This window comes from Helicoverpa zea, chromosome 12 (genome assembly GCF_022581195.2).
Source record: "Helicoverpa zea isolate HzStark_Cry1AcR chromosome 12, ilHelZeax1.1, whole genome shotgun sequence".
In the NCBI taxonomy this organism is placed as follows: domain Eukaryota; kingdom Metazoa; phylum Arthropoda; class Insecta; order Lepidoptera; family Noctuidae; genus Helicoverpa; species Helicoverpa zea.
Window position 1 is genome coordinate 9725270 of NC_061463.1, and position 27938 is coordinate 9753207.

At 38.7% G+C, this 27938-nt stretch overlaps 2 protein-coding genes across 2 annotated transcripts; both read right to left on the reverse strand.

Annotated features, from left to right (window-relative positions):
* Positions 1 to 5274: 5274 nt before the first annotated feature.
* Positions 5275 to 8094, reverse strand: LOC124635358 (protein cueball-like). The gene is made up of 4 exons (XM_047171237.1): positions 8055 to 8094; positions 6756 to 7143; positions 5707 to 6369; positions 5275 to 5628 (listed from the first exon to the last, which is right to left on the reverse strand). Exons 1-4 carry the CDS (start codon positions 8092 to 8094, stop codon positions 5355 to 5357), a joined length of 1365 nt encoding a protein of 454 aa, XP_047027193.1. The 3' UTR covers positions 5275 to 5354.
* Positions 8095 to 14851: 6757 nt separating this feature from the next.
* LOC124635074 (protein cueball-like) lies at positions 14852 to 26918 on the reverse strand. The gene is made up of 4 exons (XM_047170863.1): positions 26752 to 26918; positions 16602 to 16986; positions 15280 to 15936; positions 14852 to 15195 (listed from the first exon to the last, which is right to left on the reverse strand). The coding sequence occupies exons 1-4, from the start codon at positions 26813 to 26815 to the stop codon at positions 14922 to 14924; spliced, it is 1380 nt and encodes a 459-aa protein (XP_047026819.1). The 5' UTR covers positions 26816 to 26918; the 3' UTR covers positions 14852 to 14921.
* Between the last annotated feature and the right edge of the window lie 1020 nt (positions 26919 to 27938).

Below are 27938 nucleotides of genomic sequence, written 5' to 3' on the forward strand. Positions count from 1 at the left end.
ATGTATGGCTCTACTTACGTCCTCATACATAGTCTCCACCTCATCATCGGAGTGTGACGAGGTCGGTGCGTACACCTGAATGACCTTCAGCGAATATCTTTCGGATATTCTCAGTATTATATAGGTATACCACCCTGTTCGATACACTGTCGATGGATGTTATGTTGTTTACGAGGGACTTGTGAACGAGAAACCCGACACCACCTTGGGACTATTGGTCGCCCTCCCGGTAGTAGAGCAAGCTACGAGCTCTCTACGGACTTCGCATAACCCTATAATGTCCCAATGTAACTTGCTCAACTCCTTTTCCAGCTCGCAGATCCTTTAACCAGTCCTCAATGTGCGTATGTTGTGTGTTACCAGGGCCAGTCGTCGTGGGGGTGGGTAGCCGGATCTCTTCCGGGGATTCTTAGCACCCCCTGCTTCGCCGTTACCTTGACCGCTACCCGTGCCAGGAATAGCGAAGCTGCCGGGGACTGGGGGCCTAGTTTCTGTGCCTATCATAATCATAATTTGCCGTTAATCGCCACGCTTGGCAGGCGGGTTGGCGATCGCAGTGAGGGTGTGCGGTACACGGAGGGCGCTGCTGCCCGACCTCCGGTTTGTCCCTTAGTCGCCTCTTACGACACCCACTGGATGATTTGGGGGAACTCAATTCTAAGCCGGCGTTCCACGGCGGTTTAGAATGTCATTATTCTATTCTAGTTTCTTACAGTCATGATCTGCTATTAAAATGACGATGATGCAATCACTAGGTACATACAATTTTAAATAAAAAAATCTTACTTAAAATTACTCTTTACCCATCAATATCGAATACGACAAGCAAAGAAGTGACAGCGCTGGAAGCTATGTCATCTTAGTTTTAAAACTGATTTTAGTATTTTTTGCATTAAAACAGTTAGCTAGTTGAATGACATAATTTTTATATAGGCGAAGACACGTTAGGGAGACGCGGTACAATACGCGTGACGACATGCAGTTATTTCGAACAGAAAGCATAGTGTAAGAACAGTCAAGTCAAACACAGTTTTATCAACAATATTGTAGTCTAAACTTTAAATATGTTTGTCCTAGAGAGTTAACAATTTTGTAAAAGTCCCGATATTAGCTATTTATTCGCATTTTGTACTGTAAAACACAAAATATCCTCATTATGACGAGTTTAGGTGCAACTATTGAGCATGTCCCAGTAGTCGTCATAATAATTCTAAAATTGACGAGTTTTGGGTTAAATGGGAGTTTTAAAGTACCAATAGATGTCACATGAAAAAAATATATCTTCTATGTTAAAAGTATTCCAAATTGCATATTACATCGTTAGCAAATAAACTTAACTATCCAATTAAACAAAGAAACATACCACAGACACCACTGGAGTCATGTAAATCAAAACACAAAACCACGTGCTGGGCTTCACTTTTGACAGCTAAACTTCACGAAAAAACGATTTTGTTAGGGCACACACGTTTCGACAACCATATCTCCGATACCATGACTGTTAAAACCCCATATTGTCATTTCAATTGTGCTATATGTTATCAACAATATGTTGACATATAAACCGGCCCATTTTAAGTTCAATAGAAAAAATAAATAAAAGTTTTTAGATTAATTGACGACTATTGGGGCATGACGACTTCACCCGCGTTTACCTTATGTGTTAAACCAGGGTATCACCTATATCTACATACCAAATTTCAACCAAATCGATCCAGCCGTTTTTGGGTGAATGAATAACTAACAAACATGGATGTACCTCTATATCCATACGTTCTCGCAAACTTTTACATTTATAATATTAGTAGAATAAAAGTAGGATGATAAACATAATGAAATTCATAGGTTCATAAATCTCAACTCACCCCAGGAGTGGACTATCTCTACAGACAGCACCACTAGCGCCCACACACTCAGCAGTTTGTACATTGTAGCTCAGACACGGAGTGCACAACTAAACGCAACTTCAGATTACAATACTCTGAGGAAATTGCAGATGCGTCCGACTACTGCGACTGCTTTCGAATTAATGAAGTTATTATAAAGCGTCTGAACGACAAAAGCTTGAGAATTGTTCTCGAATCATATTTTTACTATTCGGACTTCCCTTGGTGCAATTTTTTCAAGGATAGCGATATGAGCGTTATCGAATTTGAACTCTGGACACCTTTGATTATTGTTACATGTATACCACTACATTACACTTATACAAAACGATACCACCACATCTATCTATCTATACCAATATTATAAAGATGAAGAGTTTGTTTGTTTCAGGAACTCAGGAACCACTGGTCCGATTTAAAAAATTCTTTCAGTGTTAGATAGCCCATTTATCGAGAACGGCTATAGGCTATATATTATGACGCTAAGACCAAAAGGAGCGGAGCACTAATGAAGAATGTTTCAAAATCGGGGGATATTTTCCTATTGAGAGAGCTTACGATGCGCGCGCTGCGTAAACGGTTAAAGTTTCGCAAAAATCATGTATGACAGAATTGTTCCCCTTTAAAAGTTCTAAAAAAAAGTCTACGACATGATATGTCTATCTCTTAGGATCAGCTCAATATAACCTTTTTTATGTTTATCAAATTTGTTCTCAAAAAATGTATTATTTGCGAGGTGTTTTTATAAAGAAATAAATACATTATACGTCACAAATATTTAATTTACAACAATATTGTCCTATACATCGTTCGATTTAAATGAATATTTTAGGAGATAAAGTAGTTTTAAAATAACTACACGGCAGAATAATGATCGAGTTCCTACTGCGCACAATGGATTCCCAAGTAGCACAAAACTGTTGCTTAAGAGCTTTAGAGCCAATCCGATCATTACCAAAGGTGCCAAGATCAAGCGCCAGAGCGTGCTCTACAGACCTTATGCAGCAGCTTTGCAGCCAAAGGGGCACAACTTTTTGCAGTCTATAGTTCCATTAGAACTTCATAGTAGAGACATAAGAGCGATACAGGAGCGGCAACTAATAATTAACACCATACTAAAGCTCTTATGGCGATCATTGAATGAATGACAAATTTAGCCGAATGAAGAAAACTTCACTGATCGTTCACCTTGTCTCTCATTTATAAAATATATTTGTTGTTCCTGCGTCAGACATTACTGAATACAAATAAATATTAAGTGAAGGTAAGTGTTTTTGAGCTATATTTTGTATTATATGGTAAGTAGCTACAAACGCAGATCAGTTTATCGTGAATATAGTTGATATTGTTGATGTATTTTTAACGCGCCTTAATAATTACCTCAAAATATCGTAAACTACATAAATTATTATTACATAAATATTTTTGTATCACATACCTACACGATATTGAAATTACATACTGGACTACATTCGTTCTTAGTAAGTTGCTTGTTCGATATTTAGATATATTTTACTACAAATGCGATAAAAACCTATAAATTTCTCGACTACTAATAAATAATTATCTTGTAAACATGGCGTCCATTGAAAGCAGCTTTAAGTTGCAACTTCCACCTTAAAAACTCCTCTCTGCGCGTCATAGCGCTAAGCTTCACTCTTCTGAAGGTCCAAGTAATATCTGTACCTCTATTGCAGTTCAAGTCTGCACTGTGATACTGCAGATATCAAACCACACTATTAATGGCTACTTGTTTAGAGATCCGTAGAAGTCGTTGGAAACTCTATAATACGATGATATATTATTGTTAATTGTTTAACACTTAAGTACCATGTGTTAACTTGTTTTCAGAGTACCGTTCAAAATAATTCAAACTTTTAATGCACAACAAAATAAACAAGAACTTTGCATCTGTCCATCTAAATGGAAAAAACGGAGTGTTTCACTATACTTGAGAGTAAATAAATGGAGCTACTGTTTTTTTTTATATTCTTGAATAAATACATATTTTTTGTTCTAAGTTTTTTATTACTTCAAAACAAACATTATTTTTCCTCTGTAACTGATTCGTTATCAGTTATTGAGAAAACAAAATCTACGGGACCCTTGCTCGTGTTTATGAATAAAATAACAGAATGTATCCAAATGAGCAGGCAATTTCTATTAACCTCCTGCTTCTATTGTGGAACCTTAATGTGGCTATAAGTAGAACAGAGGATAGATTCCTACTTAAGTCTGCACAAAAGAACAAATCACTTCTGCAATGGAACCTTTAGTGGCAGAAAAGTGATAAATATATCTTTTATACAGTTCCGTTAAAAAGTCTACAATTAGAATCTTTATGCAGGCAGTCTTTATGTTCAACATAATTGTTTGAACTCTCTTTTAAAGATGTAGGCTGCAAATGGGTTGTAGAATGATCTCTTGTAAAATCTAGAGTGCCATTTGGTTCAGTTTCTGCTGCCTTAAGTGATATTTACAGCTATGAGCAGCTACGGAAGCAATAGTAGAACTTAGAGTTACTTTCGGAACCCCTAAAGCACTACTGTACAGCTAACAGTTGCAAAATAGGCTGCTATTTCCACTAGTGTGCTAGTTGGGTTCTCTCGCCGTTGGGAAGCTACAGTAGCCACGTGTAACATCGGCTATATTTTACCCGGGTACGGGAAGTCGTTCCCATGGGACGCAAGTAAAACCGGGTAAAAGCGAAATACTACTCACTGATTAATTACGAAATCTCAGAAACTATAAACTCCTACAAACTTGAAGTGAGGTTTTTTATAGAGTGAAGACATACATAGTAGCAGCTTTACTCCTGTTCTTACTAATTAAATTTTTAGAGTACTTATCCCAGGACTGAACAGCCGTTGCAGACAGGGCAACCAGTGCCAACACAGAGCGCATTCTACTCATTCTGTGTCGACAACCAGACAACACTAGTTTCAAAACGTGCGAGTGTGAACGCGGCCGCACCCGGTGACTACTCTCAGTAAATTGAATCAACAAAGAAATTCACTTGTTTTTTAGGACCTGTGTTTAAAACTTCGGTTACTCAGACTTCCATAAATAAGATAATATGACACCATGAATGGATTAGGAGGCTCATATGTGCATACTACAAAAGAGAGAATTTCGGTTCAAAAAGAAACAGTTCACAATAGATCAGAAAAATTGCTCTTTTGTTTTAAAAGACACTATTGGACAAGATTTAATAAAGAATTGACATGTTATTGTTATTATCCGCAGTCGCCGTCGTTTACGGTGTTGCTGGTCTGGCTGTACCTAAGAAGGAGAGGTCGCTAGGAGTAAGTTCGCTTTCAAATAGACCGGACAATCCGCTAGTTAGGAAGCGCTCGTAGGATGAGACCATATCGATCAATAAATTCAGTTTTGTGGCAATTACAAGCTGTTTTTATTGAGTAAGACAAAGATTACACAAAATAAGGCACTTGCATACTGATCGAAATCTTATTCAGATTCTATTTCAAAATTTACAATGAATTTGCCATTCACTTTTCGCCGATTAAACAACAAATCGACCAAAGTATAGTTTTTATCCCCTGAACTGAACGTAGGGCTAACTGTGTCGTTTCCGATAGCTTCACATCTGGAACCACGGTAATTTCCACTGCATTGGCAGAGTGGTTCTTTCTCTTCAGTAAAGTAACAAACACCGTTGTTCAGACAGTAATTGAAGCACATGTTGATGTCGCACCTCGCTCCAGAATAACCAGACTCACATCTGAAACAAAAATCATGTTAAAGAAAGAGAAGGATCATCGAAAACCACCAGTGGCGGGAGCTTCAAAATATACTTTACCCGCAAGAGGGTTCCCCCACATCACTGACACTGCAGGTGCCGTGGATGCAATAGTTCTGACAGACTGACACATCGCATCTCTCGCCAATGTAGCCAGGCGCGCATGTGCAAGATGTGGCATTAACCTTCTCACCATGAACACAAATGAGGCTCTCGAGTTCCGAAATAATATGACGAGAGGTTTCGTTCTCTGAATTATTTTGTAGCAAACTAGTTAAAGCTTTACATTCCTGAATTCCACTAGTTTGTTCTCCTAGCGTATATTTGGCTTCGATTATTAATGATGGATGGCCTTCAGGTTCAGATTCATAAACATAGCGAATGTCCCCTTTGGGTTTCTGCATTTTATAAATATGTATTAATAAACCTTGCTGGACAGTGTAAATAAATTGACTTGAGACAGTCAATGCTTTTGGGCTACGTCCATTACCATCTACTATACCCGTATCATTCGTTCCATTCAAATACGCTGTCTTGATTTGATAATTATGGGTTTCATTATGTCTCATATCAATCCAGAACATTTTCTTTATCTGAGGGTCGATGACAAGATGATAAGGCTCATGGATATCCTTGTCTAGCACCACTTCTCTTACGGTGCCATCAAATCGAACTCTCTCTATTGTAGGATTCGTAATGTTTTTGTTGGTCCAGTAAACAAACCTGCAATTTAGAGACCACTTTATTGTCTTACGTCATGTATCACTCGAGTGCAATATAACCTTTCATCCCACCGAAAAAGGGTCCCACAAAGAAAAAAAAGAAATTGGGCACGCCAAGCAAATTACGAAACTGAGCTTTCAACTTTAAAAAGATTGTCATTATAGATTTTTATGATAAATGCGCCACTATCGTGGTAGAAGTTCAATGACATTTTTAACACAAACTTGTGTCTACTTTATCCTCTAGCTAGAGAATTAAAACGACTGTTGAACTCTGAAAGTGAAGAGTAATGGTTGCAAAAACATGTTCTTCATGCTACATAAATACCGTTTCACAGCTATACAATGTACACGTTTCAAAATATACTAGGAATAGCTTTAACATACCCTTCACAACTGTCCACTGCAATAGAACTAGGGATTTCATCATGTAACTCAATTACAAGATTTTGGTCACTGACGTCGCATTTAGATCCAGACTTTAGTGGTGTCGAGAAAATGTTTCTTTCCTGGACCCAGAAAAGTAAATCCTTGGCTGGGTCGTGGACTATACTCTGGATCTGTTTCCTGGTAAGTATGAGCTCGATGTCGTTGGATGTGAAGTTAAATCTGTATACGGAAGAGTTGTCTGTCTGTTGGTCGACGATCAGGAGCGTGTCGTGGAGTGCGTCGTAGGCTAACGCCGTGAGGTTCTTAAACTGGTGGCTAGTGATGCTGTGTGTTATCGTATCGTTTTTAAAAAAATCGATTCGTTTTTCTAACGCCAGCGCATAGTCTGAAACAGAAACACATATTTAGTGTTACACACGTAATGTTTATTATTCAATGTATTTGCTACTGTAAAAGCTCGAACTACGGTAAATCTTAGAATTTACATTAAAGAAACGGATTATGTCGAAAAAAATTATGTCATAACTCGTTCAGAGCATCAATTTGTTAAATACCAAATTATAATAAAAAACTATACAAAATCAGTTTGATTACTACTTTGAAATTAAAATAATGTAAAGGGTAACCATTTCACTTAACTTTTTGACAAAAATAATTATTTATTAGGTACTTAAAATAAATGTCGACAATTGATGTCTCATTGTCTTATTTCTAAAACCGACATTCACTAGTCCACACTGGTACAACCTAGCATGTACTGAATTTGCAAGGTAAAAGCCCGAAAAAATCGTACATTTCTTCTTAGGTTTTTTACATATTTAGGTGTTTAACATATTAATTAGCTTGTTATCCCCTTCTTATCTTCAATTTATAAGTTATGATAACCTTAGTCAGGACTACGATAAGTTTTAAAGAATCGTTTTGAAGATTGGTAAATAGAGCCGGTTGTGTGTCGTCCCGGCAATTCGAACATTAATTTTTTTAACATTTTTTTTTTTTTTCCATTAATCTCACGGAAACGTCAACGAGCTGTCAGCTGACAAGACATGAAATTCCGCACGATTGAAAATTTTATTGGATTTTGGAAATAAAAACACAATAAAACTGTGATTCATATTTGAATTTGTCAAACCGTTGGTGTATTTTGAAATTATTCCAAAAGTTATCTATATCAATACAGTTTAACGCAACCATATGTCAATAACCATCATTCAACCAGAATACAAATCCAAGAAGAACGACAGAAACACAACCTCCAATCTCCCCAGCTTCCAGAAGCATCAGGCAACATCGGACCGTGTAGACGCCGGGGGGCGGCAGCCCCCTGGCCGTTCATATTGAAAATCTGTGAAGACTACAGTGTGTTATTTTTTGAAGACATTTGTGAAGACTACAGTGTATTATTTTGATTAAAGCTTTTCCATTTTACTGTTTCAATGAACGATGGCAGTAGCGACGCCGGAAGCAGCGTGTGTCAACCTTCCACATCGGCTGAGACCTCAGTAAGATGCCCCTTCTGTTCCCAGGCAAGATTTTTTAAAGGAGAAAGGGGCCTGAAGATACACTTAGGCAAAGTCCACAAGATGCAGAGTGTATCTCAGTGCCCCTTGACCCCTCAAGTTACTACACCTCCAACAAACCATCTCCTCTGGAACTCACTTTCAAAATTAAAAAGTAACACCCCCATACTCAAAAGAGTGCCCAGGGGTGCAAGGCGGACTGTTGCGTCAAGTCTGGCCCAATGCGTCCGCCTCGCAACCCTGGAAAATTCAGAAAGCGCCTGGGAACAGTTGCTCACCCTTCCCTACCGCATCCTACATGTTGACAAAACTCAGATAAATAAAAAATCATTAACCAAGCAAATTAAACTAAATTGCAGCCTTTCGACCTCCATTTTCGTCCCAGACACTTCAGTAAATTCCAAATTCACCTCCAAGGACTTGTGTCAACATGTAGAGAATAAATTAAGCGAGGGTGACATAAGGGGTGCTGCTAGGATCCTTTTCAGCAGCGATGTGGTGGCGCCGTACTCTCCAGAAACACTTGCCGCTCTGGAGAGTAAACACCCGGCTCCCTCGGATGACCTCACTTTCCCCGACCCTCCAGATCTAAATTCCGACCACCTCACCGTTACAGCCCAACAAGTAGCTGGAGCCGTAGCTTCTTTCAGGACCGGCTCTGCCGGCGGCCTCGACGGCCTGAGCCCTCAACATCTGAAGGATCTTGTAGGTTCGGGCGCTGGGGAAGCTGGTGAGTCGCTTCTGAGGGAACTTACGGCTCTAGTTAATCTTATGCTCTCCGGCGGTGTGAACAATGCCGTCGTGGACGTGCTTTACGGAGCGAACTTATGTGCGCTCCGTAAAAAGGACGGCGGCATTCGTCCCATTGCCGTAGGGTGTACATACAGGCGTATGGCAGCCAAAATTTGTTGCAAGCACTATCATGACGTGCTTGCTAACAAATTTCAGCCCCTGCAACTCGGATTTGGTTCGAAAGGGGGCTGTGAGGCTGCTATACATGCTTTCTCCACATTTTTAGACTCAAAAAAAGGTGAGGTCATCCTTAAGGTTGACATAAAGAACGCTTTTAATTCTGTTAACAGGGACACCTTGTTGGCCGAGGCTAAAAAAGAATTACCCGAAATTTATAGTTACCTTTGGCAATGTTACAGGCACCCTTCTAAATTACTATACAAGGACCATGTTTTGGAATCTGCAGTTGGATGCCAACAGGGTGACCCCCTTGGGCCGGTCATTTTCAGCTTGGCTATTCACCCCATAATAGAGAAACTAAATTCAAAATTTAACGCTTGGTATTTGGATGACGGGACCCTAGGAGGAGATAGAGAAACTGTTTACCAAGACCTCATATTCCTAAAAGAAAAATTTCATTCGATTGGACTGGATCTAAATTTATCAAAATGTGAAATTTTTGTTCCTGACATCCCGGACAGACAGACAGTCATATCAAAATTTAATGCCATAGCACCTCAAATTAAAATTCTGGACGAAACATCATTGCACCTCCTAGGTTCACCTATTTTGGAAGAAAGTTTCACAACATTCATAGATAACAAAATTTCAAATTTTAATGACATTTCGGATAGACTTTTTAAAATTAATCTTCATTCGGCTTTTACCTTAGTAAAATACTGTTGTTTTGGCCCAAAATTTATATACAACCTTCGCTCCTCTCCCTTATGGAAGCAGCCACATCTTTTAGACAGAATTGACCAAATTATCCGTTCTACTTTTACATCTGTTTTTAATTTGGCCTTGGACGACCGAGCGTGGCTTCAAGCCACCCTTCCGATCAGATTCGGTGGCCTCGGTGTCCGCAAAATTTCCAGTTTAAGTCTACCGGCGTTCCTATCCTCGGTCTGCGGCACTAAGGAGTTGACCAGAAAAATTTTAGCCCCTTCACTGGTCGATTCTGAGGTGCCGTGTCTGACTGATGGCATGAACGCCTGGAAAGTGGCTTGCCCAAACACAGCCTTCCCTGACAACCCGGCTTCCCAGAGACAGTGGGACGAGCCGCTCTGCAGATTGACGAGAAATAAACTAATTGAAACATCTGTCAATACTGCTGAGCGTGCCCGCCTACTGGCTGTGGGAGAGTGGGAGTCAGGGTTATGGCTTCACGCACTGCCGTCACCCAGCGTTGGGACCATGCTGGGTGACACTACATTCCGGCTCGCTACATGCCTACGCCTCGGCGCTCCCACTGCGGCTCCGCATCGCTGCCAGTGCGGTGAATCTGTGGACCGCCTTGGGCACCATGGTCTTTCCTGTAGCAAAAGTGCTGGTCGCATGGCACGACACGCCAGCATAAATGACATTATCCGTCGTGCTCTTGTCACCGCCGGAGTGCCAGCCATTTTAGAACCCAGAGGCTTGGCGCGTGACGATGGCAAGAGACCAGACGGGATGTCTATAATGCCTTGGAAGATGGGAAGGTCTTTGGTGTGGGACGCAACCTGCGTCGACACCCTTGCACCTTCCCACCTTCCCAGTACGGCGAGCTGTGTCGGTGCAGCTGCTGCAGCCGCAGAAAACCTCAAGCGGCACAAATATGTAAACCTCACCGGCAATTGCATTTTTGAGCCGTTTGGGGTTGAAACCCTGGGACCATGGGGCCCAAGTGCCCACAGACTCTTTCGAGAAATTAGTAAGCGATTAGTGGAGTCCACTCGTGACCAAAGGGCTGGCCTATACTTCGGTCAAAGGATATGCATTGCCATCCAGCGTGGCAATGCAGCCAGCCTTTTGGGCACGATCCCAGCTGACAGCGATGCGGATGAATATTTTGATACTTAGTTTCCCTATAATAAGATCATTTTGTAAAACTATTGAATAAATTTTTAAGTAAACAATTTGCAAGATAATTGTAATCGAGGTACCTATTGCTTAACCTATATACTTTCCAGCATATAAAAGTGATATCGATTACATTTTTTCAAACCTGATTAAAATTATGTAGTCCATACACGGACGCTACGACTTACGTACCGTGACAATACCTACCTACATAACAATTATTGTTGTATAAGTAAAATATATTCGGTATTAGAAATTACTATAATTTATTTTTACAGTTCCTACTTTATTAAAGAACCGTAGCCACAACTGACACAAATTGAACGAAAGGCTGTCTTATCTGTATGAGAAGAGGCCTGTACCCAAAAGTGAGCTGTCTAATATAGATATAATGCCCAATGATAAACGTAATGAAGTTCATAGGTTGATAAATACTGCTCTGTACTCACCCCAGGAGTGGACTATCTGTACAGACAGCAGCACCAGCGCCCACACACTCAGCAGTTTGTACATTGTAGCTCAGACACGGAGTGCACAACTAAACGCAACTTCAGATTACAATACTCTGAGGAAATTGCAGATGCGTCCGACTACTGCGACTGCTTTCGAATTAATGAAGTTATTATAAAGCGTCTGAACGACAAAATCTTGAGATTTGTTCTCGAATTATATTTTTACTAATCGGACTTCCCCTGGTGCAATTTTTTCAAGGATAGCGATATGAGCGTTATCGAATTTGAACTCTGGACACCTTTGATTATTGTCACACATACCACTACGTTACACTTATACTGAAACGATACCACATCTACATATCTATACTAATATTACAAAGCTGAAGAGTTTGTTTGTTTGTTTGAACGCGCTAATCTCAGGAACTACTGGTCCGATTTGAAAAATTCTTTCAGTGTTAGATAGCACATTTATCGAGGAAGGCTATGGGCTATATATTATCACGCTAAGGCTAACCGGATTCAGCTGAGTACCAGTGCTTAACATGAAGCGACTGCCTATCTGACCTTCTCAACCCAAATACCCGGGCAACCCAATACCCCTTGGTTAGAAAAGTTGCATTGGTACTTGCCTGACCTGGAATCGAACCCGCGCCCTCATACTTAAGAGGTTGGTTCTTTACCCACTAGGCCACCACGACAAATGTTTGTGTGTGTGACATATACATACATAGTATCATATTTGTACATTATATTTATACTAGCTGGTGCCCGCGACTTCGTCTGCGCAGGTTTAGTATTTCGAACAATATGTTTACAAATTGTAGCCTATGTGTTATTCTGATGTATAAGCTATATTATTGTAAAGTTTCATTAAAATCCATTCAGTAGTTTTTGCGTGAAAGAGTAACAAACATCCATACATCCATACATACAAACTTTCGCGTTTATAATATTAGTAGGGTTATATAGTAGGATGTACAAACTACAAAAGACAGACTTTAGGAAGTTCAAAAAAACAGTTCACAATAGATCAGACAAATTGCTCTTTTGTTTATTTTAGAAGACACTAATGCACAAGATTTAATAAAGAATTGACATGTTATAATTATTATCCGCAGTCGCCGTCGTTTACGGTGTTGCTGGTCTGGCTGTACCTAAGAAGTAATGCCCGTTTTCACCAACGAATACCTAAATTTAGGGAGCATTTACGGAACACTTAATAAGAATTTCAATTTCACCAAAGCCTAGGTGTCAATTTTAACCTCAAAATTTCACTTAAACTTGGGGGCCCGATTGATGCCTGCTTAAACAACCCCTATCATTATCATGACAGAATACAAACATATTTTGAACCGTTTCTGGCGATGGATAGTGAAATGAAACGTAAAGTTTTAGAAAGTTTAGAAGCTGTGGAGGTTGTGGATATGTAAAATAATAATCATTAGAAGACCACGTACCTATCTTACGTGAAAGAGCAGATGACTGAGAAATAAGTACGATGATCATGACTTTTTTATAAGATTATAGATTATCACTTGCTATGAATGCACTTGCTAGGTCGTGATGTCACTGAATTATTCAAAAATAGTCCTGCATGTCCATAAATACACAGACCATAACAGATGCAAATCTGATAATCACTGATGTAGTTTCGCGGTGGCCGGGACAACTATAGGCCTATTCAGACCTAAGCGGTATTCGCTACCGTCTACGGCAGAGAAAACCCTGTGGGTATGCGGTAATATGACTGTTCAGACCTAAGCGGTATTCGCTACCACCTGCGACAGAGAAAACCCAGTGGGTATGCGATAATATTACTGTTGATGTTCGGGATGTATGCCGCTGCTGCCGCGCGGTATGTACTTCTACCCACAGCGGCAGTGAATATCGCTTACGTCGCTCTAGCCGCGGTATAGTTATCGGCACGGATATTGAGCCCTGACCTTCACCTGCGCAGAAGCCATTTATTGGTTTATTGCCTTATGTGTACAGTGCGCAAAGCGATCCCCACACTTCCGCCGAGAGCTCAATATCCGTGCCGGTAACTATACTTGATACTAAATACCTGAGCGAAACCCGCGCGGTATCTACCTCTACCCACAGCGGCAGCGAATATCGCTCAGGTTTGAATAGGCCTTAAATACCAAAACTGCAGTAGATACCAATGATTCAAAAATGGTGAATATGGAGGAGCCTATCTCCTAGGTGATAGGGGATACCCTCTGGAGGTAAGAAGTAGGCTAACATTGAACATAATAAATTATGTAAATTAAAACAAAGATAGTAAACAAATATTTTAATATTAGTCCTCATATGATGTACCAAACATTATCATCATCCTCCTGCACCAATTCAATTTGGGGTGGGCTGGGCGCAGCATGTTTTTACACGTCTTTTCAATTTCTCTCACCACCTGAAACTAAATAAATATAATAAATCTATAATTTTAACCCCATACTTAAATCCATCAACTCATGGAGAACAAAAATACGATGAAACCACATTAAAACAAGGAACACAGTTGAACGGCAATATCTTAATACACTATATTATTATACACAGATATTATTCACATTTACCTGTAAACGGTTCCTATCGGATTAAAACTATTTGTGACTGGATCCAAGCTTTGTTTTTGGCTTCGTTCGTGGTCCCATCCGTTTTTTGTTTAATATTGTGTCTCTATGAGACGTCAGCAATTTCACTAGCTTGTCTTTTTCTTCTGTAAGAAAGGTTTATCCTCGTTTTCTCTTCTCTGCCAAAATAAACTTATCTATTCAACAATAATAAACCAAACCCAAAATTAACCTCAACTCAATGTACACATATACACATCAGTCAATTTGACAAACGCGCGAATGACATAGGTAAAAATTGACCTGTAGAAAACCTCTTTACTGTTTTATTGCATAAAACATAGCGTAATGTAGTTTAAGTTAAATTAAAATAACATCACAAGAACAAAAACTTACAGGCTTTAGTAATATATACTCGATAGACGTTTATTTCTTAAGAAGTACAGAAAAATCATTTTATCGATAAAATATCGACTTTGCATTATCGTTTGTAGAACTAGTAATCTGTCACTTACTTAAGGGATCCATGTACAAGTGTGGTGAAAATGAATTTAGGTAGGTGTCAAATTGGGAGGAGTCCTTATTAAAAGTAGCATTTAGATAGGGAAACGGTAAGAGGTTGTTGGTGAAAACGGGCATAAGTCGCTAGGAGTAAGTTCGCTTTCAAATAGACCGGACAATCCGCTACTTAGGAAGCGCTAGTAGGATGAGACCATATCGATCAATAAATACAGTTTTGTGCAATTATTACAAGCTGTTTTTATTGAGTAAGACAAAGATTACACAAAATAAGGCACTTGCATACTGATCGAAATCTTATTCAGATTCTATTTCAAAATTTACAATCAATTTGCCATTCACTTTTCGCCGATTAAACAACAAATCGACCAAAGTATAGTTTTTATCCCCTGAACTGAACGCAGGGCTAACTGTGTCGTTTACGATAGCTTCACATCTGGAACCACGGTAATTTCCACTGCATTGGCAGAGTGGTTCATTCTCTTCAGTAAAGTAACAAACACCGTTGTTCAGACAGTAATTGAAGCACATGTTGATGTCGCACCTCGCTCCAGAATAACCAGACTCACATCTGAAACAAAAACCGTGTTAAAGAGAGAGAAGGATCATCGAAAACCACGAGTGGGACAACCAGGAGCTTCAAAATATACTTTACCCGCAAGAGGGTACCCCCTCATCACTGACACTGCAGGTGCCGTAGTTGCAATAGTTCTGACAGACTGACACATCGCATCTCTCGCCGATGTAGCCAGGTGCGCATGTGCAAGATGTGGCATTAGCCTTCTCACCATGAACACAAATGAGGCTCTCGACCTCCGAAATAATACGACGAGAGGTTTCGTTCTCTGAATTATCTTGTAGCAAACCAGTTAAAGCTTTACATTCCTGAATTCCCTTAGTTTGTTCTTCAAGTGTATATTTCGCAACAATACTAGACGGAATTTCAGAGTACGAACTACCGATCTGCTTTAATGTTCCTAAAATATGAAGTTTTGAATCTTTCCAAACGGCTTTCTGTTGATTTTCGATTAAATATACAAAATCTTTTGACACAGTTAATGCTCTAGGTAGATTGGTTCCGTGCAATAATTCATCTTTATTGTTTCCTTCTAAATCTGAATACTTTACTCTGTACGTGCACGTGTCGTCGTGTCTGATATCAATCCAGAACATTTTGTTTATTTGAGGATCGATGACAAGGCGATGAGGTTCTTGGATGTCCTGGTCTATCAATACTGCTCTGTCGGAGCCATCAAATCTTACTTTTTCTATTGCGGGCTTCATAGAGCTTGTACTAGTCCAGTAAACAAACCTGCAAGTTTAAAACAACATTTAATTAATTTATATAATAGATTCAGTTCATAGTGGAAAGAGATTGGTAGTTATTTACTGCGATGATCTATTTACCAAAAAAATCAAAAGTAGTGTTGGCCTTGTGGGTAAAGAACCAACCTCTCAAGTAAGAGGGCATGGGTTCAATTCCAGGTCAGGCAAGTACCATTGCAACTTTTCTAAATTTGTATGTACTTTTTATGTATATCTTGGACACTATAGTTCGGCCATTCAGAGAATGCGTTCCTGACACGTCGCGATTGAACTGACGACGTAACTACATTCATTGATTATTGATATAATAATGTTGTTTTAATGCTCCTCAATTGTTAAAACGGTAAACAACCAGCAAAAATATTTTTATCGTAACTGCAACGCCATTGCAAAGTTACGTCGTCAGTTCAATCGCGACGTGTCAGGAACGCATTCTCTGAATGGCCGAACTATAATGTCTGTGTTTAGATGGCGCATTAAACTGTAGGTCCCGGTTGGCATTAAATATCCTTGGGTGTCGTTACTAGTGGTCAGAAGCCAGTAAGTCTGACATCAGTGGTAAGTCTGACATCACTGGTACTCAGCTGCATCTGTTTAGACTGGAATCGTAGCTGGTAAAAGGCTCGGAATATGGATGATGGATTTACTTACCCTGAACAGCTATCGACAGCGATAGCCCTCGGATTCTCTTCATCCAACCGGAGTACAATCCTTTCGTTTAAGTTGTTTTCATGTGAAGGCTTGAGGGTCATCGAGTGTATACTTTTATCCTCAATCCAAAATAATAATTCTTTTACTGGATCGATAGCGAAACTAATTATCTCTTTCGTCGTTAGTATGGCCTGAAAGTCGTTGGATGTGAAGTTAAATCTGTATAGGGAAGAGTTGTCTGTCTGTTGGTCGACGATCAGGAGCGTGTCGTGGAGTGCGTCGTAAGCTAACGCCGTGAGGTTCTTAAACTGGTGGCTAGTCATGCTGTGTGTTATCGTATCGTTTTTAAAAAAATCTATTCGTTTTCCCGAAGTTGTTGCGATATCTGAAAAAGAGGCGCAAGATTGCGAATGTTTGAGTAGGTTTATGACTTCAGTTTTAAACGACTGACCAGTTTTTTTAAGGCGACGAATTGGTAAACAATAATTCCATAACCGGCACGCGCATCTAAGGGGCCAAGAGGGAACGGAGCGTCTGAGCGCGAACTATAAGTCGTAAGCGACAAAATGGTTTTGTAATTTTATTATTTAGAAATGAAAATTTGATAAAAATTCCTTCCACAATTTTAAAGAGTATGTATATACTCAACTACTAAAAAAGTTAAGAGGCTTAAATCGGTCCCGTTTGCCCATAATATGAGAATCTCTTTTTTTTTAAAGAGATATGTTTGATATATTTTTCTCTGTTATAAGTTACCTAATCATGTTTTGAAGTCTAACAAAATAAGGTTTATATCATAAACTTTCAGTAACAAGTTGTATTTTGATCCGTTTTGTATTTACTGAGAAAAATTGAGATTCTTGGCGCCAAAATTTCCAATTCGTCCTCTTAAGAAAATTGGAATAACATATATATGATTTTATCCGGTTGCGGAATGTAGTTTAATCGCTTGCGATGGGTGAAATCGATAGCGGAAAGTCATTTTGTAGATCCAACCAAATGCGTCTCGATCTAATACCTCTACTTATAAACTCGATCAAGAATCAAGATCTCTATTTGCTAACAATGTAGGTACAAGCTTAAGATGTTACATGTAAATCGTTGGTATTTAGAAATATAAACAAAATTCTCAATTACATAGTAAAACTATTTGAGTGTTTGTTCTTTTACACGATTATTCAAAAGTCTGTTCATTAAAATAAAGACAATACCTACCGTGCACTATATTGGTGGGAGCTTCTTTCACACTCCAGAGAGTAACACACAATAGAATCCACAATAATATTTATTTAGGAGAAAATTATAAATACATTTTCATGAAAGCACAATGACATGACACAACACAGACAACCCATTTTTTTTATATTATTCTTTTTAAGTACTCCAAATTCAAATTGGTTAATAGGCCAGTAGGCCGACAAGTAGTAATAATTGAAACTTTAACACGCCCCCTCAATTTTTAACCCCCGACGCAAAAACGACGGGGTGTTATAAGTTTGACGTGTCTGTGTGTGTGTGTGTGTGTGTGTGTGTGTGTGTGTGTGTGTATGTGGCATCGTAGCTCCCAAACGGATGATCCGATTGTAATGCGGTTTTTTTTGTTTAAAAGGTATGTCAGTCGGGAGTGTTCTTAGCTATGTTTGGTGGAAATCGGTTCAGGTCTTCAAGGTCATCAGCTCGTTTGCTAGATGTGATAGGAATGTTACACGCTCAGTTTACTTGCAAGTATATGTGGGATCTGAAATTTGAAACACTAATGTCTTTTGGAACCACTGAGCTGGTCTGCTGTTAGGGCACGAAGGTAGGAGACGTAACCCTGAACTGCCTTTTAGTAAACCCATCGAGTTTGGGCTCGTTGAATTTGTCTTGACGAGTTCTCTTCATGTTTCTGATTGACGAGAACCTGATGCTGGAAATGGGATGTGGAGGATGAAACCCTGAAATGCCGGAATGAAACGGATAAACCGATTTATATTTTTGCTGAAAATCTAGAATGTCCAAAGGTTAATCTTTATTGTTTCTCAATCTGTGCAATTCTCCTAGAGCCAATTTGTCATGAGGATTGTTAAGCAGGTTCCTTTGGCCGAGATCGCAAATAGCGACCCATCTTAAGATAAAATAAATTAAATGAAAGAAGGAAAAATTAAGGAGCTCCTTTAAAAAGCATGAAATAAAATTAAATTATAAATTTAAAAAAACCCCCGACCCAAAAAAAGTACGCAATAATTATGACAAAAGGTTAAACACGCCAAACCCTATAAAAAGCAAAAAATAACTTTTAACACTACGTAAACTAAATTTTGACGTGTCGGGGGACCGCTTTTTACCTTCATAAATACTTACATAAATCAAATGATACCTACCTAATTACAACATTCGTTAAAAAAAAAACACGTATCTAAAGTAATGAATTAGAGCGGTCCCCAGACACGACAAAATTTAGTTTACGTAGTGTTAAAAGTTATTTTTTGCTTTTTATAGGGTTTGGCGTGTTTAACCTTTTGTCATAATTATTGTACTATACTATAGTTCGGCCATTCAGAGAATGCGTTCCTGACACGTCGCGATTGAACTGACGACGTAACTTTGCAATGGCGTTGCAGTTACGATAAAAATATTTTTGCTGGTTGTTTACCGTTTTAACAATTGAGGAGCATTAAAACAACATTATTATATCAATAATCAATGAATGTTATAATTTTGTGCCAAACTGAGTGTCAAATAACTTGGTAAACAATATTTTTCTAAATCTATACTGCGCTATTACAAGGTTATGTCAGCGGTTTATATTTTGTAGTGCTGTGCTAAAAATAACAGGCAAGTATCGTAATCTGTTCTTATACAGTTATAATATAAAATAATACGTTTTGATTTTCTTTTTAAGAATTGGAAAATAATGGACTATAAGACTTAATTATAACTTTTATGAAATATAAAAATAAAACTATGACCAAACCGCATTTTTATACTTAGATTAAAAATGGTAACCCCAAATGGCGTTATGGGCCGCCATTTTGTGACGCTAAAACAGTCGTCCGTTGTCGTTTCGTGCGCATAGACCACGTTTTTCAAGTGTTTTCGATCTGTTTTTATTTGATTACCCGGCTTTTGTTAGACCGAGATATCAGGATTGATTCTGTTATTGATAATAATATAATTATACATGTAGGCGAAGATGATGATGAAGACACCACCTCCTCAAGCAAATCGGAGTCTGATTAATATTCTGTTCGCACATTCAATTCAATGTACTTGTAACAAAGAATAAATAAAACAATTTTATTATATGAATATTACCTTTTTTTGGTTTCCACTTAAATAACTAAAATATAAAACAAATGATTCCGCCAATTTAAAACGAAAATAATCTTAAAATAATGCGGCGGTTCATTTTGAAGGAACGGTAACGAACTCAGTGTTATGTTGTGCCCATCACTAGTCGTGACTAACTGATAGGTGTCAGGAACGCATTCTCTGAACGGCCGAAGTATAGCCCCAAGCCTGAAGTACACTTATAGTGTTTAATCGCGGGTAAAGCTTTAGTAAATACATCGGCTAACATCAAATCTGTCGGCAGATGCTTCAACTCTACAACATCACCCTTCAATACATCCCTAATAAAATGATACCTTATATCTATATGTTTGCTACGGGCATGGTAGCCGGTATCGTTTGCAATATATATCGCCCCCTGGTTGTCAGCATACATCGTAGTTTTTGATAAGTTTAACAGACCTATTTCTTTCAACAAACTACTGAGGTAAAGAGCCTCTTTCATAGCTTCGCTAAGACTTATATACTCAGCCTCGGTTGAGGATGTAGCCACTGATCTTTGCTTTTGCGATCGCCATGAAATTGTAGCTCCTCCTAATATAAAAGCGTAACCAGAGTATGATTTCCGATCAATTAATGAGTTACCCCAATCAGCGTCTGAGTAACCCGTTAACGACTTTCCTGTTTTACTAAATGTTAATCGGTAGTCAATAGTCTTCCTTAGATATCGAAGAACTCGTTTAGCGGAAATCCAATGAGTATGATTTGGACAAGTTGCAAATTGAGCTAACTTTGAAACTGTATTAGCAATGTCAGGCCTTGTGGCAACACTCAAATACATCAATGTTCCTATGAGTTCGCGATATGGCCACGGTTCCTTTTCCTTGTATTCTTCGTGACGCTTTGGAGCTGCAAAATTTAGTCCCACCTCAAAAGGTGTCGATACGGTTTTGCAGTCCGTCATTCCAAACTTCTTTAATGTGTCTTGGATATATTTACGCTGTGATAGACTTATTACACCGTCTTCCTTCACTATCTCTATACCCAAACAATATTTGGCTGGTCCAAAATCCTTTAACTCAAAATCATCAGCTAATTTCTTCTTAAATTCTTGTATCAAAGTAAGATCATCACAAGCAACTAAAATGTCATCAACATATATAACAACTATCAAAACTGTTCCATCCTTCCTCCGCTGATAATATAGACACGGTTCATTTTCGCTTGGTTTCAGATTCATTCGACGAAGTGTTTCATCTAATCTAATATACCACTGTCGTCCCGCTTGCTTTAAACCATACAATGAACGCTTTAAGAGACAGGCATCTCCTCCAGCTTGAAGATCCACTAACATTTTATTAGCACGCTTTCCAATTTCTGAGCCCTTTCCCTCTCTCTGGATCAGCGTATGAAGGTTTTCTTCTAACATCTTTGGTATCTGCATATATACCTTTTCGTCGATTTTGCCGTTTAAATAAGCAGTATTGATATCTAGTTGATGGACTTCTAAATTCAATTCTACCGCTAGTGCCATTAAAAGTCTGATAGTTTCAAGTCTCGCTACTGGGGCATAAGTTTGGTGATAATCTACACCATAACGTTGACTATAACCCCTTGCTACTAGACGAGCTTTCTTCTTTGTTGTCATATCGACATTCAGTTTAGTTGTCAAGATATAGCGACAGCCCACAATCTCTCGATCTTTTGGTTTCTTAACAATATCCCAGGTTTCGTTCTTCACTAAACTTTTGATCTCAGATAAAATTGCTTCTTGCCATTTTTCACTCTCATCGCTTGATAAAGCCTGTTCAAGTGATATTTCAGCCATCGCTGAGAAAAACTCTTCATCATCTACATTTTGATTAATATCACCCTGTATACCTTCTTCAGGTTCCATTGAGTCCGGGTGCATTTCTTCATGCTGTTCAGTTTCTTGTTCTTGAACTTCTACCATATTATATACTTTTCTTGGGCGACCACGTTCTCCCTTTACAAGTTTCGGTCTTCCAGCGGCTCTTTTCAGGATAACTTGTTGTGTATTATTTCCCTCATTAGCTGGCTCGACCTCTGAATGTACATCACCAGGACAACCATCTCCATTGCCGTGACAATCAATCTCAGGGGCACAACGTACAACATCCGTATGAATTCTTTCATTGGATTGATCACCAGCGCCTGTCAATGTCTCATGCGTGGCAGGTAAATAAGTATAGAATTCAGTAGTAACTGGACTTTTCGCATTTGAATGTGTATCTTCAACTTCCAGTTCAACCTTCTGATGAAACTGTTTTGGTTCCTCTTTGGGAACAAATTTAACATCACGAGCTTCAACGACTTTATGTTCACCTGGTATCCAAATTCGGTATCCTTTCGTACATCTCGGATACCCGACAAAAACTCCCTCCTTAGCACGAGCATCGAATTTGTCTTTCGTTAGTGTCTTGTTTAAAATATAGGCTTTTGCTCCAAAACTTCTTATGTTGGATAAGTCGACTTTAGTTCCAGTCCATTTTTCAAATGGAATACCACCATTTAGACTACTCGTTGGACAACGATTGCGTATGTAGCACGCAGTCAAAACAGCATCCGCCCAAAATCCTACGGACAAACCAGAAGATAATAACATGCATCTAGCCATTTCAAGTAAAGTTCTGTTCATTCGTTCACTGACTCCGTTCATTTGAGGTGATCGCGAAATACTCAGCCTTCTTTGAATGCCTTCTTGATTTAAAAATTCATCAAATTCACGACTGCAGTATTCACCGCCGTTGTCAGATTGAAGGAATTTAATTTTCTTTCCTGTGAGTCTTTCAGCATGACTTTTGTATAGCTTAAATGCGCTAAACACTGCACTTTTCTTTCCAAGTAAATATACTTCACACCAACGGGTACTGTCGTCAATAAAAGTTACAAAATATTTCGCTCCGCCAATTGACTGTGTTTTTAAAGGACCTACTATATCGGAATGAACAATACGTAATAATTCATTACATGGACCACCCGATCTCGAAAAAGGTAACGAACTCATTTTTCCCTTAGCACAAACATAACAATTCGATATTTTACGTAAATCTGCCTCCTTAGTATTATATCCGCAATGGTTCAACAACTTTAAGAGATCTTTACCATTTAAGTGACCTATGCGACTATGCCACTCTACTATGTCGATTGGATCAGCAATAAAATATGCTTGTTCATCCAATCTCTTAAAAACGTAAAGATTTCCTACACGTTCGGCTGTCATTACAGTATTTCCGTTTGACGAATTAATACAGGCCCTATCTTTATGAAATTGAACTTCATACCCATTGTCTGCAATCCTCGCTACAGATAATAAATTACTACGAAGATCTGGTACATACAGGGTATTCTTCAAAGTAAGCCTCCTGCCTGATGCTGACAACCTTACGTCACCTTTGCCCTTTACATCCGTCGACAGATTTGATGCTAAGTTCAGTTTATCCTGTAAAATACAAAAATTATCTGTGAATTTATATAAATCGTTACATAAATGCGATGTACAGCCACTATCAAGGATCCAGTCATTCTTTTTAATTTGTAAATTATTAGAAAAGTTTGTACAATTAAAAATAATATCAAAAATACTGTCCTCCTTATTGTATTCTGTTGCACATCTCGCGTCATCATTCTTTTGATTCATTTTACATTCTGAATATTTATGTCCAACTTCATGACACTTATAACATTTATATATAAATTTACTCTTTGTATTTTGTTCTTTACGGTTCGAGTTCTTTTTAAATCCTTTATTCTTCGCATACATGGCTCCTTCAATACTTTTCATTTCAGTACAAGTCGAGCTATATGCCTTCTCCAAGATCTTAATCTTTAGTACCTCTATGTTTGGTAGTTCGTCTCTGCTCTCCATAGAACATCTAAAATTTTCGTAACTCTCTGGCATGCTATACAGTATAATAATAAGATAGACATCAAGTCTTCGTGTATTTCTACACCCATATCACTTAACATATTCGCAGCTTCGAAGAAATTATTCAGGTGACTCTGTACGTCATCTCCTTCCTTCATGCGGCTCAACGTTAACTTCTTTAACAGACTTGCCTTTCTTACGGGACCTTTAGATGCATACGTTTTCTCCAATTTTCTCCATATCTCGTGCGACGTTTCACACCCTCTTATGTGTTTAAGCTCACTTGGACACATTGCCATTATCAAATCAGCCTTTGCCATATCGTCTTTATCAGACCATGCGCACGACTCCACTGCTGAGTCCGGCTTAGGTATAGTTCCATTTACGTATTTCCATACCTGATTTCTCGTGAGCAACGCCTGCACTTGAACCTTCCAGGTTTCATAATTTGTACCATTCAAATTCTCAATTTTCGATGTAAACGTCGTCTGGGCCATAACCTATTGGTGGGAGCTTCTTTCACACTCCAGAGAGTAACACACAATAGAATCCACAATAATATTTATTTAGGAGAAAATTATAAATACATTTTCATGAAAGCACAATGACATGACACAACACAGACAACCCATTTTTTTTATATTATTCTTTTTAAGTACTCCAAATTCAAATTGGTTAATAGGCCAGTAGGCCGACAAGTAGTACTAATTGAAACTTTAACACACTAAACATATTTGCCCGTAAATAAATAATTACAATTAATTGCTTAAAGCTTTGCCTACAGTGCGACATTGTTTTTCTTCGTTACATTTTTCCTGTTTTGCTTATTGTAGCTAATTAATTTTGTAATGAAGATGCGGAAAACAGTTATTTTTAGTAGGCATTGTGCAATAATAATTAGGTTCAACGTGGTAGATACTTGAAAATTTATATTGCCTTTTATATTTCCTTTTATATTGCCTTATTTGCCTTTTATAACTTTTTTTTCATAATGTAGTAAAAGCATTTTTGAGACTTCACCTCCTAATAGAGTGCAAAAAGTTTGTAAAAGGTTTCAGTATTTAAACCTAGTTTGTATTTTTTTGTTTGTTCGAGCATATCTGCGTAGTTTACCAGCCAATTACGCCGAAAGGGTATAATCCCAAATGGTCCCATTGTCATCATGTCTAGGACTTGTAGGCGGAAACCTTGAGAAATTGAGACCTGTGAGCAACTCGAAAATTGTATTGGTTTTTTATATACCTAAAATTAGGTGGTAGTTGGTAAATTAACCCACAAGTTTGTCTTCGAATTTCTTACTATCATAAATTGCGATAACTACGCAAAAACACTTCATGCTTTACGCATTTTGGATTCAACCAGAATATTTTTCGGGATTCAGTGAGACTTCTTTTTGCATAAACTGAAGCCTATGAAACTAGCGACGCCAAAATGCTGGTGTATAAGGGACGAGGAAGGATACTGGCTAATGGCCATGGCTAACCCGCTCATTAAAAAGAAATCACCAGTCACAGATGTATCAAGGAAGCCAAATGCCTGGTTAGTTTTAACATGGTTTAAAACTGATATTTGTGGCCTGTTTTATGTTGTTTGACCTGAGGTAAGAGCGTCTACCAGCCTTATGCAAATCCGCTCATTTTTCTTTCCTCCGTGCAAAGCACTGTTAGGTCTGTTAGGTCTCCCACTGACTGCCTCGTTGGTCTAGTGGTCGCAAGCGCGGCTGCTGTGCTCGAAGTCTCGGGTTCGATTCCCGGGTCGAGCCGAAATCGCTTTGTGGGTTTTCTTAAACTTTCACTAAGCAGCCCGTAGTCTGAAAGTTGGTGATTGATTCACCCGTGCATCGGAGAGCACGTAAATGTCGGTCCTGCGCCTGATTTCTTTCCGATCGTGTCGGATTGCCGTCCCATCGGGTTACGAGAGTGAAGGAATAGGAAGTGCACTTGTGTCTGCGCAAATGCTTGTGCACTATAATTTGTCCTGCGCAGCTGGCTGATCTCCTTAAATGAGAACAGCCACCGTGGCCGAAATCGGCCGTGGATGCCATTAGGGCTCCCACACATAACTGCGATGTATTTAGTGTACTTGACGGCAAACCGATTAGTATGGTAACCATAGCTTCAAGTGTGTTTTTGTGGTCATGTGTGAATCTTCTTTTTCTTTTATATCTATTTATTAATAACAGTACTGCAATCATCTTTTGCGATGTATCTTATAAATCCTAAAAACACGTCCAATACATCTGACTACACTTGAAAGTATGGTTACCGTACCCAATGGGCTGCCGATCAAAATTGCATCGCATCGCAATTCGCAGTTTTTAATTGACTTCACAAAAATTTTCTTTTCTTTGTATGTTTGTTACTCGATTACTCCGCTATTAATTAATCGATTTTGATGATTCTTTTTTGTTTCATAGGATATACTGCCGAGGTGGTCACATTGTCGTCAGGTCAGGATCTGATGATGGAAACTACAGGGTTTCCATCGGCGCAGATGGCCGGCAAAATTAATTTCGGGACATCTATTAGACACCGACTTCTAGGCCGATGCACTAAAATTATATTTAATTTATTATTTTAAAATTTAAAATTATATTTTTTTGGAAAAAAGGTTTTTTGTGTGGGCGCCCTTAGACGGATAGCGAGATCCTAGGGTTCCACTATGAAATAGTGACTGAACTATGACTGAAAGGGGATGAGCTGTCAAACTGCGTACCGCGGATCCCAATCACGTAGGTACAATTATTCTTTTATTAAATGTAGGAGTTTTTTTGCATTTTAAAAGGAAAGGCTGTACCTACTATGTATAGGAAAGATTTGATAAGGGTCCGAAACTACTGAACCGATTTTTAAAATTCTTTCACTATTAGAAAGCTAGCCTATCCCCGAGTTACATAGGCATGCATTGAATCCCGGTACGGGGCAGCAGTTCAGCGGGACGCGAGTGAACCGCGGTAAAACGGCTAGTATCTAATCAAATCGTACTCACCCCAGGAGTGTGCTACTCCAAGAGACAAGCACACCAGCGCCACCACGAAAGGCATTCTCTTCATTTTGATCAGAAATGCAGAAGCCCGTACAACTTCAGTACTTGTTGTAAGAGTTTCAGAAGGTTTAGCCACGTCCAGCTACAATGACTACTTGAAGAGATCTGAAAATTCTAATCACATTAAAATTACATAAAAATACTATTTTTTCCTTACCAAGAGACTAATGAACTTAATAAGCTCACGATACTCTTATCACCCTATTATTATTCTAACTAATTAATGAGTACATACCTAACTAAAAGTCGTGGTGGCTTAGTGGGTAAAGAAATAACCTCTCAAGTATGAGGACGTGTGTTCGATTCCAGGTCAGGCAAATACCAATGCAACTTTTCTAAGTTTGTATGTACTTTCTAAGCATATCTTGGACACTAATTGCTGTGTTTTGGATGGCACGTTGAATTGTAGGTCCCGGCTGTCGTTGAACATCCTTGGTAGTCGTTACGGGTAGTCAGAAGCCAGTTAGTCTGACACCAGTCTACAACCAAAGGATTGCCCTGGTAACTGGGTTGAGGAGGTCAGATAGGGCTGTCGCTCCTTGTAAAACACTGGTACTCAGCTGCATCCGGTTAAACTTGAAGCCGACCCTAACATAGTTGGGGAAAAAGGCTCGGAAGATGATGATGATGAAATGAGTACCTAACTTAGCTTTTGTTACAGTCCGTTTCGTTAAAAGTTGTTTACCTACTATTTAAAATAATTATTTTAAAATGTATTTACAACATAATAGTAAATAATGTTCAATTAGCTGTACCTACTAAATGATAGCTTTAACTTCTTTTTTTAAAGTGCTATGAAACGCTCTGCAGCAACAAACGTCAATAAAAAAAACAACTGACTTTTAGAGTGACGAGTGAGATTATCTTTGATAATGGATCTTCATATTATATCGTATCATTGTAATAAGTAACAGCAATAGGTAATTATATAAAAAAATAAATAAATGATGATAAGTGTATCTACCTACATGTACGTAGATGTTAATTTTTTTTTTGACCGAGTGCGCCGGCATGGTTATATCTACATATATATGTTTTAATAAAAACCGGCCAAGAGCGTGTTGGGCCAACGCTCAGTGTAAGTATCCATAGTTTCCCAATTATAGCAAATACCTATCCCATGAACTCAG

Coding starts and splice junctions, on each gene's coding strand:
- LOC124635358 (XM_047171237.1), bottom strand. CDS start 8,094: ATGAACGGCCAGGGGGCTGCCGCCCCCCGGCGTCTACACG. Junction 6,370..6,755: donor GCAGTGGACAGTTGTGAAGG/GTATGTTAAAGC, acceptor TCTAAATTGCAG/GTTTGTTTACTGGACCAACA. Junction 5,629..5,706: donor GTGGGGGAACCCTCTTGCGG/GTAAAGTATATT, acceptor TTTTTGTTTCAG/ATGTGAGTCTGGTTATTCTG.
- LOC124635074 (XM_047170863.1), bottom strand. CDS start 26,815: ATGAAGAGAATGCCTTTCGTGGTGGCGCTGGTGTGCTTGTCTCTTGGA. Junction 16,987..26,751: donor TGGAGTAGCACACTCCTGGG/GTGAGTACGATT, acceptor CCTCTTTTTCAG/ATATCGCAACAACTTCGGGA. Junction 15,937..16,601: donor GCTGTCGATAGCTGTTCAGG/GTAAGTAAATCC, acceptor TTAAACTTGCAG/GTTTGTTTACTGGACTAGTA.